The following is a 17,605-nucleotide window of genomic DNA, read 5'->3' as shown; positions in this document are numbered from 1 at the left end:
GGGGAGGGGAGAGGGAAGAGGTTTAATTCTAGTTGAATGTGCACAGTAAAGACATTATACGGATGAGTTTCATCCCCAGAAGGAAGCTTCATAACCTCAGATGTTTCAAAGTTAAATTTAAAAGTTAAAAGAAATGCATCTTAAGAAATCCATGCAAACATAAGTCTGACACTGCTAGAAAATGAAAATATTTAATATGTCTTTAGTTCTATGTGCTTGTAGAACACTTTCCAAAATGATAACAGGTATTTCATGTTAGTACAAACAAGGGTAAGAGTCTGATTTTTATGCTTCCGTGTCTCTGGCTCAAATACTGTGCTTCATAATCTCTGTATTTTAAAGCAAGGCTGACCTTGTGGGTTAACAAGTCAGGTAAGTTTTTTGTTGAGTGTTTTGCTGTAATTCTTAGAAAAGTTTAGATAAATGAGGAAAAGGGGCCAGGGCAGCATTTGCCTGCCTCTTTTTCTCTGGCTCGCTCTCTGTTGCCATAATGGCACTCATTTGTGCAGCTGATGTCTTCAGTGATTTAATGCATTGAAAGTTTGGAGACGGTTCTGAATGAGTTTGTATCAAGTTCATATTACAATAATTTATTTTTCCTTCTGGTTATTCCCTTTATTTTTCATACATTAATTCTGATTATATTAGTATCATCACTTGGGTTTTGAATCCCATGTAAATTTTGCTGTCTGAGTGGGAGGGTCCTTTGTTTTTAAGAAGAGGTCAGAAAACAGAAACGTAATGGGAAAATCAGTTTACTAACTGCCCTCTTCTTCACTGATTAGTACAAATCGTTCCCAGCTTTTGAAATGCAATTTGCATTTGAAAATGTCCATAATAAATTCGTGTAAAGAAGCTAAACAATTTTTGTTTAAGGGAGTTTTATTTACTCTATTTATGTGTAGTCTTGGAGTTGCATAGTGTTTCTGCAACTCCTTTCTGCAGTGTGTGCTGAAATTTGCTGTGTTTTACATCTCCTGTGGACATACTGATCTAGAAATACTTAAACTCTGTCAACTCAAAATATTAAGAGCAAACTCGGAATGATTCTGTGTACTCCCATTTTCATTTGAACTCTCTTTCAGGGTTCATCAGAGTAAATTGTTTTATGTCTGCACCTTTTTTCATTGTGTTTCCCTTGAGCAAAAGTACTAGATTTCGTTACCTGTTTATTTCATTACAGATGTTAGTATCTGGCATACCTCATTTTTTTTCTTGTTTTGGGGGGGGAAGGAACACTTCAAGGGGTTAGATATTCATCCTGTATAGATGGCTCAGATTCCTACTGTGTCAGTTTTCTGGTGTTTGATAAGGCACACAAAGCAGTTGTGGGAGAAAGCAGATCACTTGTATCCATGGTAACTTGAAAGATACTTTGGAACTCAAAAGGATAGAATAAGCTAGAGTAATAGGTCTCATTATAAGGGCAAAATACATAAAAGGTTCAGGCATATGCTTTTAATTAGTTGCCAAAAATAGCTAGATTCAGAGATGATGCAATGAAACAATAACTTGTAGTGTTAGAAATGAGCAACGTTTGAAATCTGAAGATGTGCTCAAGTGAAAAGCTTTTATGTTACCATCTTTTGGGTATTTGGTCCATGAATACTAATAGATTTGCTGTGGTTTCTTAATCATGCTTAGGACATGAGAGCATGTGCTGATAAAAGCCGGTGCAAGTCTCATATGACTCCCAAGTTTCAGAAGTTCCATACTGATGTTAATTCTCGTGGCTGTGATGCAGCTTCTTATGAATCACGTGAGCAAAGCATTCTCTTATGTTTTATAAGTGCACTGCTGGGAAAATCAATGTAATGAGTGCTTCTAGGTAGGGATAATAAGAAAAGGAGTGGAAATGCAGATTAGTTTGAGATCGAAGATACTGTATTTTCCAGAATAAGTCACTTTAATTAATTTTGAAATAGGAAGGTAAGCAATGGGCAAAGTGTGAAAATGTAGTATGAGACCTGAATGAGTAGACTAGAATTGAAACTTGGAGAAGGAAAATAGAACAATGTATGAAGTACAAGGTATAGGGTATTTGAATAACCATTTTAATAAAAATATTTTAATACAGTGAATAATTTTAAAGTTTTCTATTTGAACAGCAGTGTTTGTAAGGAATCCATCTTGTATTGCAGTGCATTTCTCCACATTATTTCCTCTGTTGCTATAGAAACTAATTCTAGTGCAGCTGTGATCGCTTATCAAAATTCTAATGTTTCAATACGCGTTTCTTATTTTGAGTTATTTAAATAGCCTTGTCTTACTTCGTATCAAACTGCACATTTCATCACTGCTGAATTGTTGACTGGTCAAAATGTTAATGCAAAGTGATAGCAAATGCTGTGGGTTTTTTTCTTTCTTCCATCTAAGCAGACTTCATGTTAAAGTTTGAATAACAAGCAAATTAAGGCTTTTTCACTTGATAAATTACAAAGATCAATATTTGTTGTCTAACAGCAGCGTTTTGTAATGGATGTTACTTTCTTAGTGTGTTCTTAATTATATTGAATATTTCATAAAACTTCAATTGTTCCTGTTATGCATGGCCATGGAGGTGTGTTTGTATGTGTATATGTGTGTTTACATACGTGTGCATGTGTGTGTAAACTATTGGTTGGATGTTTTTAACTTAAAAGCCTGTATCTTGGCAGGCTCGTTTTAGCAGTGTAAAAATTTGAATGATACTACATTGTCTAAAACTAGTCAGCCACAAGGTATACTGCAGTAGAACATCATCAGTTTACCAAGTATTCTGAATCTCTTTTGCTCCTTGTATTATGTGTTGCTTAGGAGTTGAGGTTTTTTTGTGGTGGTGGTGTTTTCGGGGGTTTGTTTTGTTTTTAACAATGAAAGTACTATGCTGGTAGGTATATGAGTTTAATGCAGGATGCACAATGTAATGAACGTTTGCAGAGGAGTTGTACGTGCCTGTGAATTGTTAAACTTCTGTATTATAGAAGGAGTTTTATAGGTATTTGAGATGATCCCCATCCTTCCTTATTATAGTATTGCACTGAGGTTTTCAGTATGTATTGTAGAACCAGTGAACACCAGGTTGCAAAGGACCTGTGGAGATCATCTAGTATGATCCCCTGGTTCAGAGAGAGCTGACTTCAAAGTCAGACCAGGTTGCTCAGGTCCCTAAAACCTTCAAGGCTGTTGATTACTCAGCCTTTCTGGATAACCTCTTCCAGTCTATAGCCATTTGACACACTCAAAGTGTTTTTTCCTGATACTTAATCAGAATTTCCTTTCTTGCAGCATGCATTTATGTCAGTTACGTATCAGTTTTATATATAGCTTAATAAAGTAGTTTAAACTCATAATGCTGAGATTTGAAAAAATTAGTATGCAGGTTATGAACTGTGTTAAGCATAAATCTGCTGAATATATTTTCAATTGCAATATGAAGAGCTAAAAAATTTGCTGACACCAAAGTATGAGAAAGGGTGAGATGGCAATAGGTCTGGAGGCATATCTTGTACACTTTCTGATGTGGTAGCAAAGTTCCTGATTTGTTCCAGTAGTACTTTTCAAGTTAATCACTGACTCTCTAATGAGTGTACACTAATTTCATGTAGAGTGAAATAAATCATTTTCAATTTTGAAATTATCATACAAACATTTTGCAGCTGTAGCTGTCAGACTTTGATTACTAATTAACTGCTGTGCATCACCTTTAAGGCTTTTACTCAACAAGCAGCATCAAATAGTGTGTATAAATTTTTGCTAGTATTAGAAAGCTCCATGAGAAGTGAATTTTGATGCATATGCATTTTTTACTCTCTCACAATGGTTAGTATGTTTAATATTGTAGGTATAACACCACGATCATGATTTTGCAGTTAGTATTTTGGGAAGTTAAATGGGTTGAGATGCTGATTCTTGGTTGTTCAGTACTGTCGTTTCTTCGAGTGAATGACATGGAAGACCAGTTCCTCTTCTACTGGTGGTAGAGGGCTGAAGCATCATTCTGTGGACTTCATGAGCCCTCTGTCTGCAGTACACAGCGTGGCCATTGTTCTGTCATCCACATAATGGCCTCAAACTGAGCAGGGGAAGTTCATATAAGGGGAAGTTAATATAAGGCAGAAGTTCTTCCCTGTGAGGGTACTGAGGCGCTGGCGCAGGTTGCCCAAAGAAGTGGTAAATGCTTCATCCCTGGCAGTGTTCAAGGCCAGGTTGGACAGTCGTGGGTGACCTGGTCTAGGGTGAGGTGTCCCTGCCCCTGGCAGGGCGTCTGGAACTGGATGATCTTAAGGTCCTTTCCAGCCCTGACTATTGTATGATTCTATAAGCTCTTGCATAGCTCTTGTGACTGGTGCTGTGGCTGGCTGAAAATACCTTCACCAGTCAGACTCATATTCATCTGGTCCTGTCAACATGCAGAAAATTGCCTGTTTTGTGAATTATGTGACGACTATGGGAACATAGCAACAACTACATCATATATTACATAGAAGTCTAGTAAAGCAGCTCATCTGTGACAGTGGGGGGCCTCAGAAGCTCCACAAAGAAGTGCAGGAAATTTAGGTTAGAGTAATTGTGCTTCTTTATGCCTGGAGAAACTTGTTTGAGGCTGTGCTGGAGTAAGTGGAACAGTCTGACATGCTCCCTGCTGCTTAATCCATGCCTTCTCTCAGAATTTGTAGTCTTACTGAGTGTGTGAGGGAAAGATACGTTACTTTTGAAGCGTATCTGTTGCCTGTGATTTCACAGTGTCTATTTTGTCTTTCTTTTTCTGGACAGTTGGCCTTAAAAGTGGTACTACTGCCATTATTGCTAAGCATACACTAATATCTAAAAGGTTTTAGGCAAGTTCTTGAGCATATATAGACAGTTTTCTGTTGGTGCAGTTACTCCTGCAGACTGAGATTGTCCTTGATTTTTCTGGGTTCTAGGTGCTTTTTATTGGGTCAGGTTATGAGAGCTGCTTCAAAAAGAAGAAAATCTTAATTTTCTAGAATCCTTTTTGCAGGAATACTCTAATGTACTGCAGGAAATACAGTCTGGTTTACTAAAGCAAGCCACTGAGCCAGTGTGTCAAGGAAAGAAGGGGGAAAAGTGCCTGAATAGATAAGAGAAATCAAGGTCCTTTGGAATCTCAGGATCTGGACAAATAATTACCACTGTGTCCCTACTCAAAAGGAAAAACAGTAATAAATCTAAAATAGAAATACAAAAAGAAGTGCTTGTTCTGAGCAATGTCTTGCCTCTCCTGGAATGTAACGCTGTGTTCTCTAGGTTGTGCAGATTTTCACCTACAAATACGGATATTCCCACCCATCAGATACCACTGATTTCTCTTTTTTATCTCTTTGCTCTGTTGACATTGTTTTTTTCTCAGATCTGAACCACTTTTTGGCGTGTCACGTTTTGGTTTATTTTTCCCATTCCTTCACCTTTCTTTTTCTGACATTTTTGCTTTGTTATTTTAGCTGTTTGTAATTTTTCATCCCTGTTCGCAGCTTGTCTGTCCTTTATTCCCCTCTTTGCTCTTTTTCTCATTTTCTGTCCAGATCTACTAAATTTCTACCCCTTTATTTCTTTCCTTTGTTCATTTACCACCAACCTATCACTTCTTTCTGGATCATCGCATCTACTTTCTCCTTTTACCTTTTCAGTTTTGTTTTGATGGGGTTTTTGTGTGCAGTTGGTTTTTGGTTTTGTTTTGGGTTTTGTTTTTCTGCTTCCCTTTACTTTTTTCCCCACCCTAATATTGTATTTTTTGTTTTCTCTTCCTTCTCTTCCACTACAGAGCTGATGATAATGGAAAATTCTGTGGGGGTATATCTTAAGAAGCTAGTGTCTTGGAGGTTTCCATGTTGGTGGTGGTACACAATTCAGGTGAATTTTAGATTGATAATAATATAAAAGGATTGAAGTAAAAATAAGAAATAAGAATAAGCCCCAGAAGAAACAGCTAGGGTACTAGTCTAAAGACTTGGGTTTAGTTCCACACTTCCTTGGAAGCTTACTGTGATTACGAGCACTTCTGAGCTAGATTCACAGCAATCTTTACCTCTTATTTAAACCCGTACTTTAGTTCTCCATCTGTAAAATGCCAAACACATTAACTTCTGCTATGATAGTAGTACTGTTATTCACCATAATATATATTTCACTTACATGGGTTAACTGGTACATGATACCAAATTTGGATCATAGCAATATCTTAAGGAGATGGGCAGAAAATTTAACCCATGCCCTACCAAAATGCTTTATGCAGAATCATTGTGCTGCTCTGTGTCAGTGACTCACTCCAACAGAGTATCCCTTGAAATTGCTGTGAAAATAATGCAAAGGAATCAAAGCACGCCTTGTGTTCTTATTCTGGAAGCAGTTCTTGATGGAAAATCTCTTTTCTGGTTCATTTTCACCAGCTAGGGTAGTAATAAATAGCTAAAATACTAGGGAACTTTACATAATGGTTTTGAAAAAAATGACAAGCTGCAGCTGTTTTCAAGGAATGGTGAAGTTATTGCATTTTAAGTTGCAGAAGGAGTTCTCACTAAAGGAAGTAATTGTATCTTATTTAAACTAACAAAGGGAAAAAGAATAATGACATTCTAATAGTTAAGCAACGCATTTAAGTGCAGTTTATACTGCTGAATGGATCTTGTTTATATCATCAAATGAATAATTATTGAGATCTTAGAGGGGGTTTCAGTATTGCTTAGAAAACTTCGTATTCTCTTTTTTTTTTTGGTCAAATAAGAAAAAGAAACAGGCCTGAAATGAGCTGCAAAAATATGAAATGTTCAAGAAAATTATACACATAACACATTCATCTCGCTTTCTAACCATTCTTCCTCATTTGAGACCAAGTAGAATGAGAGCAGGAACATTACAGGAATATTAGCTGTGTGTTACAATACTTCACTGGGAATTGATTCTAGACCTCTGTGGGATCTTTTTCACCCTTTCAGCACTTATTCTGCTGCTTGATTCCTGTGCTTAATACTGCAGCTAGTATTAAACTGGCCTGGAATTTGCAACTGTAGTTTAAAATGAAAATTGTACTCAAATGAAGCATAGCAATGACAAGAAAGTATTTCCTAAGCCTACATCTACCTGCTACTGTCCAGAGGTATGAGGGGACGCTAGTGGGTGCACACTGATGAGAAATGGGGATTCTTGGGGCCTGGGATGGTTTACAGTGGGCAGACTTTTCAAAGCTTTTAGCTGTTAAACTCTGAATTTCCGTTAAGCGTCTGTAAATGCTGGTGAGATAGTCAAATTTGGGTGAATTTTCACAGAGATGATGAAAGGCATTTCCTTGTCACCAAGATACTCTTAAGATTTCAAAGCCCGTTGTCAATCAGCTTCAGCAAGCAGGACTTCAAGTGCATTTTAAGAGAGAAGAGCGAAATGAAAAGTAAGATTCTATGAATTCATTTAACTTACTGCCTTTTTGGAAGTGGTATTTTTATGACAATTGTGATAACATGGACAAAATGAACAGTGGACAGAGATGCAAAGGAATACCTGTTCATTTATGAAATCAGCCAACATAGTGGGCCCCTCACTACCAGAGAGACATTGAGGTGCTGGAGCGGGGCCAGAGAAGGGCACCGGAGCTGGTGCAGGGCCTGGAGCACAAGTGTGATGGGGAAGGGCTGAGGGACCTGGGGGGTTTAGTGTGGAGAAGAGAAGGCTCAGGGGGGACCTTATCGCTCTCTGCAACTGCCTGACAGGAGGATGGAGTGAGGTGGGGTCGGTCTCTGCTCCCAAGGAACAAGTGATGGGACAGGAGGAAACGGCCTCAAGCTGCCCCAGGGCAGGTTTAGCTGGAGCTGAGGAACAATTCCTTGCCCAGAGGGTGCTCAGGCATTGGAACAGGCTGCCCAGGGCAGGGCTGGAGTCACCGTCCCTGCAAGTGTTCACAGCCCGGGTAGACGAGGCCTCACTGCCAGGGGTCAGTGCGGGGCTTGTTTTTAATGGTTGGACTTGATGAGCTTAAAGGCCTTTTCCAACCCAGCTGATTCTATGATTTTATGATCTGAAAAGTAGCGTAAAGGGAAGTTGGCTGCTTGTAAGTAGTAAAGGTGAAACCAACATCTAATTGGAACAGAAAGTAAGTTTTTCTACCTAAGAAGTTAGGACAAATGTTTTACCTGAGGAAATAAAATAATGGAAGTGAAAGCAAACAGCTGTACAATTTCACTTTTTGAAAATCACTTCTTCCAAAAAGCTTTAGAGCCAGGTGTACTCTCAGAAAAGGAGTTTCTGAAGTCTGCTTTTAAAAGGCTAAATAAATAAATAAATTTAAAAAATATGTTCTGGAAAGCTTCATTGGTTGATATTTGCATCAATAAGAGATTAAACATTCTAGCAGTGTTTAGATTTATTTTGTACAGGTGGAAAGTGTAAATCCGGAACCATATGGCACAGTTCCTTCCTATCCAAATTAGTAGAAATGCTGTATAAGGAAGCAGAGAACGATACTTAAATTGAAAGAAAATGAATTCAAGAGATGCTAATGTGTAATTTTCATTGAAAGACGACCAAAATATTTGGGAAGGAAACAAAAGACAGTCTTTGACAGTTAGTTCACTATAATGTTTTAATAATGTATTTGTAGTTTAAATGTTCTAATTTGGGCTCATTTAGAAACAAGAAAGCTTGGAATTTTTCACCAGTGCAGTGCTTTTCTGTATTGCTCTGTAAAATAGACCATAAATTCTTGCAAATGGGAAGTGCTCTAGTAAGTGCAGAGGAAGGGAAGTTTCTTTTGTCAGCCAGCAAAACCAGGCTATGGTTCTGCAGGGTCCTGGTGTCAACAGGAAAAAAAGGAAATCAAATTCACTGTACGAACATCACTAACTTCAGTTGATTTTAGACCTTTCCTGAGGAAGAAAGTTTTGAAGCTTTAAGAACTGGACATAGAGATAACTCAATATTTATTAGTTTTATTTGAAAAACAAAAGAAAACAGAACCAAAGAAGATAGCTGAGCTATGAATAAAAGTCTAAAATATGGCAAATGCAAAAAGGAAGTTCATTAAAGGTGTTTTTCTATTGTTCATAACAACCCCATAACACTCCTGTATTCCCCTTCTTTCATTAAGCAAGACTTGTGTAATAACTCTTTTGGAAAAGAAGTAGAATGATGCTAAGCTAATTGGTTCTATTGTGAAATAATATGGGGGGTTTTTTCCTCACGAAGATGCATGTAAGCATTTCATTTTAAAGGAAGGAGAGCCCCAAGGTTTCATTCAATATTTAATGTTTATATTTTCCAGTCCTCGTAATGTGGGGTAATTCAGTCAACATAATATTTTTGGATAGTAGAAAAGTTCAAACATGAAAATTCCATTTGGGCTGTCTGTGCTGCAGATGAGAAATCTCTAAGGGTATTTAATCATTCAAAATAAGAAAGGTTTCTTTAATTTTTAAACATGTGTTTCATTTTATGTTTTATTTAAATTGTCTTAACATTTACATAGAACCCCTTGAAGGCTCGAAAACTTGAAATTCATGTTAGATTAAAAAAAGAAATAATTATGAAGCATTAGTGTATGTGGAGATATATTAGAGAAAGAGAAGATACTGTTTGCATATGAAGATATTCTGATAGTTGCAAAATATTACTTGCTAAAATTATTAATTTATATAGTGATTATTTGTTTTAGAGGAACTGGAAACCAGATTGCCAAAGAAGTTTTGTTGCCTCCCACAATAGTATGAATATTTAAAGAAGTAATATATATGAGAAACTCCAAGTTGCAAAAGCATAGTTAATTACTGCTTCTGAGACAGGGGAATTAAAACCAAAAGGATGGTTTCTTTTCCCATACATTGAGATGGATGTTCTTGGAATGAGTCAGGAAATACAGGCTAAAGAAAGTTAGGCTTGTGCTGCTGAGAACCTTTGGGAAAATCAATTAAAATAGCAAAGTCTGAACATTGTAAACAGGGAAAGGAACATTACCGGTTTTATGGTAGAATGTGGTGTAGCCTCGCTAGTGTGGTCTGCAGGGGACCAGAACAGAGAGGAGAAATGAGGAGCATCAGAAGTAGAAAGTTCAAATAGAATCATAGAATCATAGAATGGTTTGGGTTGGAAAGGACCTTAAGATCATCCAGTTCCAACCCCCTGCCATGGGCAGGGACACCTTCCACTAGACCATGTCATTGAAGGTTCTGTCCAACCTGACCTTTACTACTTCCTTGGGCACCCTGTGCCAGTGTGTCACCACCCTCACAGGGAAGGGCTTCTTTCTTATATCTAGCCTGAACTTTCCCTGTTTCAGTTTAAACCCATCACCCCTTGTCCTATCGCTCCAGTCCCTGCTGCAGAGTCCCTCTGCAGCATCCTTGTAGCCCCCTTCACACACTGGCAGCTGCTCTGAGGTCTCCACGCAGCTTCTCTTCCCCAGGCTGAACAGCCCCAATGTTCTCAGCCTGTCATTATTTTTAAACTGATTCCATTCAGAAAAATGACTGGAAAAGTTTGTGTATTTTCTGCATACTTACCAACTGCATGCTCCAGGAATGCACATTTTGGCCTAGGTTGCTGTGTCACATCTCACTGACAGTCCCCTGAGGTTGATGTGTGTCATCTCCCCTCAGCTTTCAATCAGTGCAGGGACTTGGGAAAACAGATTAACCTTCATTGTTTAACAAACAGTAGTGAAGAGAAGGTATTTATTTACTTCTGACTTAAATGTGCTAATGACAGTTTACATGCTGTAATTTCTGAGTGTACCAGCACACTGCTAATCTGCTTGTGTTTGTCAGCTATTTCACTTGTAGCTCTGGTTTCTTCAGCAAGGACTTCACTGTTACCGCTGTATGAGTGTTCTCCCAGCCCACTAAAGAAGGGTGACAATTTTAACTAAAGCAGTTAACCCTCAAAAGATTGAGTATTCAAAGCTGCCTATTGACAGCAATACACTGGATTCTCAATTCAGAGTTTATTACATATTTGTTACTAAACAACTTAGTTTAATAACAACACATTATGAGAATATAAAGGCATTTTAAATACTTTGGGTAGAAAACTGGATGTGGGATCTTTCTTTTAATTTGTCTCTCCTCTGTTCTGGCATTTCCTGGCTGGTAGGAATCTCGGACTAAACCCAGTTTGGCTTCTCTGTGATTGTTTCTTCCAGGTTTGGGTTATATTTTGGCTTGATTTTGTCTAGTCCAAACTGGGATGGTAATTTAGTGTGATTAGTTTAGTTGGGGGAATTGTCAAAATTTATTTTCTATCTGGTTTGAGAGTGGAAAGTTTCTTGGGAAACCTGCATAGAAACAATGCAACAGTTCATTTTAGATTTTCACTGTATCCAGTTGCTAGTTAAGAGTAACTCTTTAGCAGCTGTTATTAGTCACATTCAGTGGTCTTTGGAGGATACTCTTTGGCTTTGTCAGTGTGCAAGTATGTGCAAGTGTAGTTGTGTCTAAGTTTACACCTTAAATGAAAGGTGCAAGGTGTGTTAGAGCAGTGGTTCTGCATGCAGACGTGGTAACACTTCAGGACATGCTTTCCTTTCAGGTTCAAATGTTGTTCTCTCATACAGTCAGTTAGGCCAGCATGCATTAGCAGTGGTTTTGTATTTTAAACTTCGATACATATGCAAAAGTTTGTGGATGGATTGATTGTTGAAGTTGTTACTTCTGTGTAATTTTTAAGGAGAATAACCAGTGTCAGCTATTCAGTGTTGCTGTATTCACTTCTGTCTGTGGTATCGTTTGTCTTTGATATCACTAGTCGTTAGAATGTCTTTGTGTAACTCAGATTTGCAGGATTTTTGGAGAGCTGTAACATGAATCCATCATTTTACTGCATCATTTACAGTGGGGAGGGCAAATTAATTTTAAATTATCATTTCCACTTTAAAAATTAATTTGAAAACTTTGATATCTTCTTATATAAAGAATGTTCAAAACCATTTTCTACCTTTTTAGGCAGAGGTGTCCTTAGATTTTTGAAGTGGGCTATTTGTTTTAAGAATTTACCTGCTCTGTCTGGTAAACTAAACTTTCCAAACTGAATAGTTAAATCCTGTGCCAGTGTTTCAGCTTATTCTGATATTTTGGAATCGCAGCTGGTTAATAAGAATTTTCTTTTCTTCACTTTTTTCCCCACTTACATTAAAAGTACCTTTTCTGCCAAACAGCCTATGCAGTTTTCCCATAGGGACATATAATGGAGTTCATCAAAGTGAAAAGAGTGAGTCACACCGTCATTTATTTACTCCTGTAAGACAATAATGGTGTTGATAGTTACCCAGACACGCTTTCATTTCGTTAGATTGTGGAAAAAGCTGGGAGTTTAAAAGTCTTTGCAGACTTGACTACAAGTGAAAAGAAAGAAACTCAATCATAGATACGCGGTGGTTACTGTCTCATGTAATGCTGTTTGTTGCCTTTCAGCAACAAGAAGCAGAAATGTTGTTGCTCTAAATTTCCTAGAGTATTTCATTATATAAAGTATGAAAAAGAAGTCCTGTTTTCGTGGTATAGATAGTCAAAGGAGATCCTAAAATTATGTCGACCTAGTTTCATGGGCACAAGTTATCTAATATAAAAAATCAACAAAACCTCAGCAAAAACCCCAAATCAAAGTGCTTTCCCATATCTCTCTGTTTTGCAAATAAACCTTTCTCCCTATTGATGCCTGGCAATTTCAAGATCCTGACTGTCCCACTTCACTCTGTTTGGTATGTAAGGTTATATATGTATCTGCTAGACTGATGACTATGTTTCAAGTATAGGATCCCCTGCTGGCTCTGTTTTCCTTTCCAGCCCTTGGAACTGGAGTTTCAAGAGTTAGTGGCACTGGGCTAACTAACAGCAGAAGGCCTTTTGCAGGAGCACTGTAATAGTAATTTGGACTCACTCTAAATGGTAGGCTGGCTCTGATGGGTTTATCAAAAAAGAGAGGATTCTTGACAGCAGTGTCATCTGTAAGAGTGTTTTAATTACTGATTTGCCTTATCTAAAGCTAGTAGTGGTTCCATTAGGAGCCCAGTGAAATAGAGAAGAGCCCTGCATTCCCCAGTTAGACGTTCATCCATGCAGTAGCTATGCTCCATAATAAACTGTCCTTCAAGTTGCCCAGTCCTGGGGATCTGCAGTGCACATTGGCTCCCTTCTAGCCGATGTGCCTGGGTTTCCTTCCCATGGACAGTATGAACTGAAGCAATAGTGGTTTGGGTTTCCATCATCCCAGTTGCTGTGAAATGTTCCAGTATATCCACAGTTGGATACAGCCCAGATTTCCAAAGGAAAGGAGAACAAAAGGGAGCCTTAGAAACAACAGAAACACACTACTGCCTTTCCAGCCTTGTTCCATAAAGAAACATGAAGCTCTTAAGCATACTCAGTTTATGTGATATGTTAAAAAATTGGCAGTTGCCTCTGAAGCAGTTAAAAGGTTTGTTTCCTTGATGAGAATTTAGGACATAGACAGGGCAATCCTATATACAAAAATTTGATTATGAAGCTAAAATGCACCACCTTTTTCATATGGGAAAGGAAATCTTTTTAATTCTTAGAAAAAGCTGAAATCAAAGCTTATATTGCTCTAGTGTTAATACTTCTGTTAACTCCCTTGTTTGGCAGATTCTTCTGTGGGTGAAAGTGATCTGTCTGACACCAGAAATCATTGTTGCTTTAAAATTTTTGTGTAAAGTTAATTCTATGTGTGAGGGGCGTTGAAATCTTCATTAAAATCGCTACAGAAGGTGTAAACAAAATGTGATACAGGTTTTCACCTGTTCTTGGTATTCCTTTCATTTCAACTACTGCATGCCTTGCTGTCTTCTCCCAATTCTAGCAGCTGTGTAATGCTGCATAGCACAATATGAGATCAAAAAAAATTGAAAGGTAATTATTTTGAATTAACTTTCTATATCCATAGCCAGACATCAGGTTTATTTTCTGAGGAAATGCATAACCACATTTCTATCTATCTGTCTAGTGTGAGAAGCAAAGGTAGTCAGCATCAAGTATTCATCCCAAGCACAAGATTGCTCATGATCCTTTTTCCACTGTCTTTAGTGACCGGATCTAGTGTCTAACTTCTAGACACCAGATACGTACCCTTTAGCTGTCCTTAACAAGTTATAAAGAATCTGAGACACTGCTTCACTTGTTAAATTCACCAGTGAGCAGAATTCACTTGTGTGAAAAGGCTTGTGTCTGCCTTTATTGGTACCTTATCTGTCTTCAGGGTTTAATTTCATATCTCCCTGGGTGAGCAACTGCATGGGAGGTAATCAGAACTTTGATATAATGGCTTTAGGGAGTGCATTTTGTTTCCTTAATTGGTCTACCTTCCACCTGAAAAGACTATGACTTAAGATATCCAAAGGTTTTTGCAAGGTAAGCGTCCCTGAAATTCAAGCCTAGAACTTTTGTCATGTCATATTTGTGCTATATTTATTTATCTATACTTCACAAAATTCATTGTGGCTATGTACTTAATACTTGGGTTTTATCTGGATCTCTTTCATCTGAGTGATCGTTCATTTCCATCTTTTAACAAATGTTTCAGTAGTGTTTTTTCTCTCATTTGAAATGTAGAGTAAAAAACAAAAGACATTTACAGATTTTTAAACTCTCTGTCCAGATATTTAGACTGACCGTTTTCCACAGAAGTGTTTCAACGCTAAATAATCAGAAAGTAAGTAAAGAATTTTCACTTCTTTGCAGCGAACTGCATTCAGAGGATGAGAAGAACACCTCCACTGGATGAACTGCAGCCACCTCCATACCAGGATGATAGTGGTTCTCCTCATCTTTCGTGTACACCTTCAGAAGTCGGAGATAGTAAATGTGAATTCTCCCAGTGTAGCAACAGTCCAAGATGTTCATATAAGTGCCCAAGTGAGGGAAGCACGGGACACGAAATAGAAAGCTTTCATAACAAAGGATACGAAGAGGATGTACCAAGTGATAGCACAGCTGTCCTTAGTCCAGAGGTAAATAAAAACAGCTGAGTGCTCTGAAGCATCATGCAGTGCAGCCTTTTCATTGCTCTTTTGTTATCTAAAGATGACTGCACAGTTACATGAACACTGATACTGCACCTCATTTGTTTAGTTTGTCAGAAATTATTAAATAGGATTTCAGGTTGTTCTTTTACGGCGGAAAACTTCATCACACTCTAATGACTGTAGTCAAAATTCTTTTTGTTCCATATAATTTTTCAAATCACCCAAATAAAAAATAAAAATAGTTTGTTAACACTTTTCAAACTGAACACCCCATAGTGTAAAACATCTTTGGGGGAGGGAGGGAATTGTTACAAAAACTTCTTTTAAATTGTTAATGGTAGTATAGAGATTTGGTCCACTTAATTTTCCTTTTCTCTGCTGTGAACTGTAAAGATACCTATTTATTTTTACCATGAAGAAATTGTATTTTCTGACATGTATTTCCTTGAAAAGTCTTTAACAACCAGTTTCTGCACTGATGCCAGTAGTAAGGCTACATCAGTGATGTCATGTGCAGAAGAGGCTTTTTTTGGTACGCATTTGTCTTTTGCCTCTACCTGAAGATTTGAAGTGCATATTAGGGCTCAGTCCTGATGTGTCAGCAGTTGTTTCTATTTTAGTAGACCTCTTGTGAAGTTGATGTTGCATACGTGGGGTGTTGATGCAACACCTGGAAGATGCAGCTGCAGCTTCCTCCAGCAGCTAGCTCTCTGTGTGTACCTGATGATGAGCTAAGACCAGAATCTGTATGAACTTCATTACTGGTGAAGACATGGTGTGTACATATGGTCCTCAAACCCTAACAGATTGCAGCAAATCTAATCCTAGTTCTTCCCGTTTAGTGTCACACCAGTCATTAGTGTAGGCATACTCAATAAGAACTGAGAATACTGCCAGCTTTTTTTTTATAGCCACTCAACAACTTGAAGAATAAAGCTTTCAGAGGAACAAATTCCAATAGCAGTGTAGCAACTGGTTTAAAATAAGAACATGACATTTTTTGATCCAAAAGGGTTTATTATGATATCTATTCATTTACATGAACCAACCTATCTTTGATAATATGATAATACACAGGAAATACATTTGGTTTACATACTTGGAATAGCTTATGAATAGTAGGTTGACCTGCACTTGTAGGTATTTTGTGTTTCAGCATCACTATCAAACTAGCTGTTGTAACAATGTAGGGCATCTATATTTTGTTCAAAATTTGAAGTGACAATAAACATTCTTAATTTTAAGTTTGAAATGCAGTTTTAGGACTGATGCTGTTTACAGAAAGTTCAGAAGGTATGTTCAGGACAGATGCATCTTACACAGTTCCAGTAAAATTACATTAAGAAAACCATGGTAATTTTTGGCACATTGGTAGAACCCTTGTGGAGTGCAACAAGAGCTACATGTGCAAGTAGGTATTGGAATTCCTGTATTTTTTGCTGTGTCTCACCATGCTCTCAAATCACTAGTCAGCTCTTAAACAACTCTAATCATAATGTTCATTTCAAAATGTGTGCATACTGGCACTGAAATGAGGTAGTTTATCTCATAGCAAATGGATATGCATTTTAACATGTCGGGCACAGAGAAGAGTTAAGAAATGGATCCCAATTTAATCTGAGCTGTGTCTTACTGGCTCCTGGCTTGGCCAGGTAAAGGCTTTTGGATTTTTCTTGGCTGCTAGTCAGCTGTCTCCTCGTGGCATTTAAGTACCTTGTGTATGAAAGGAATAAGATGATCATAGTCCCTTCATATTGCTTAGAGAAAGCCATATATTTTCATGCTGGATTTAATAATAGAATACAATAAATAAATAAATCAATAGCTTTTTTTTTTTCTTCCTGTTCTTCAGGATATGTCAGCTCGAGGATCGTCTTCACAGCTTCCTAAACCTTTTGATCCTGAGCCAGTAGCTAAATACGGCACACTGGATGTGACTTTTGACTATGACTCACAGGAACAGAAGCTTTTGGTGACAGTGACAGCTGTCACAGACATTCCCACTTACAGCAGGACAGGTGGAAGCTCGTGGCAAGTACACCTAGTTCTTCTCCCCATAAAGAAGCAGAGAGCAAAAACCAGCATCCAGCGGGGACCGTGCCCTGTCTTCACAGAGACATTCAAATTCAGTCACGTGGAGTCTGAGATGATTGGGAATTACGCGGTTCGCTTCAGACTCTACAGCGTACGGCGCATGAAAAAAGAGAGGGTTGTGGGAGAAAAGATTTTTTACTTAACCAAATTGAATCTTCAAGGGAAGATGTCAGTGCCAGTGATACTGGAACCTTCTTACAGTCTGTCTGTGAGTATTAAATGAGGCAGAATAAGAATGCAGTGATGTACAGTGTCCTGAATTCTGGAAGAATAGTGTGTATATTTATAGAGTCAGCACATCCGCTCTATTTTCTTCGACAGTGGTAGCGCTGTATTAGGACAACAATAATTTCCTTAGAGCTTCTGTAAGTACGTTTACTTTCCACCTGCAAAAGCTTCCCATTCTTTTTCCTTTTAATTACTTAGAAATTTCCAGTCAATAAATACGGATATAGTGGTGAATATATGTATATATGTAAACATATATTTAATAGTATAATCTTTACTCTGCTACCCACAGCATTTCAATTGGAAAATAAAAATTGGGGGGGGGGG

The 17,605-nt window shown here is 37.8% G+C and overlaps 1 protein-coding gene across 2 annotated transcripts in view; it reads left to right on the top strand.

Moving 5' to 3' along the window:
• The window catches only part of SYT14 (synaptotagmin XIV), a 56,624-nt gene that overhangs the window by 19,465 nt on the left and 19,554 nt on the right, over positions 1 to 17,605 (top strand). For both annotated transcript variants that reach the window (XM_010014745.1, XM_010014744.1), the window contains exons 3-4: positions 14,673 to 14,941; positions 16,809 to 17,258. In XM_010014745.1, coding sequence (XP_010013047.1) covers positions 14,673 to 14,941; positions 16,809 to 17,258 — 719 coding nt within the window. The remainder of the gene's footprint in view (positions 1 to 14,672; positions 14,942 to 16,808; positions 17,259 to 17,605) is intronic.

The sequence above is a fragment of the Nestor notabilis genome, unplaced genomic scaffold, assembly GCF_000696875.1.
Source record: "Nestor notabilis isolate BGI_N333 unplaced genomic scaffold, ASM69687v1 scaffold12285, whole genome shotgun sequence".
In the NCBI taxonomy this organism is placed as follows: domain Eukaryota; kingdom Metazoa; phylum Chordata; class Aves; order Psittaciformes; family Psittacidae; genus Nestor; species Nestor notabilis.
Note: the sequence above shows the minus strand (reverse complement) of the source record. Positions and strands in the feature narration are given on the sequence as shown.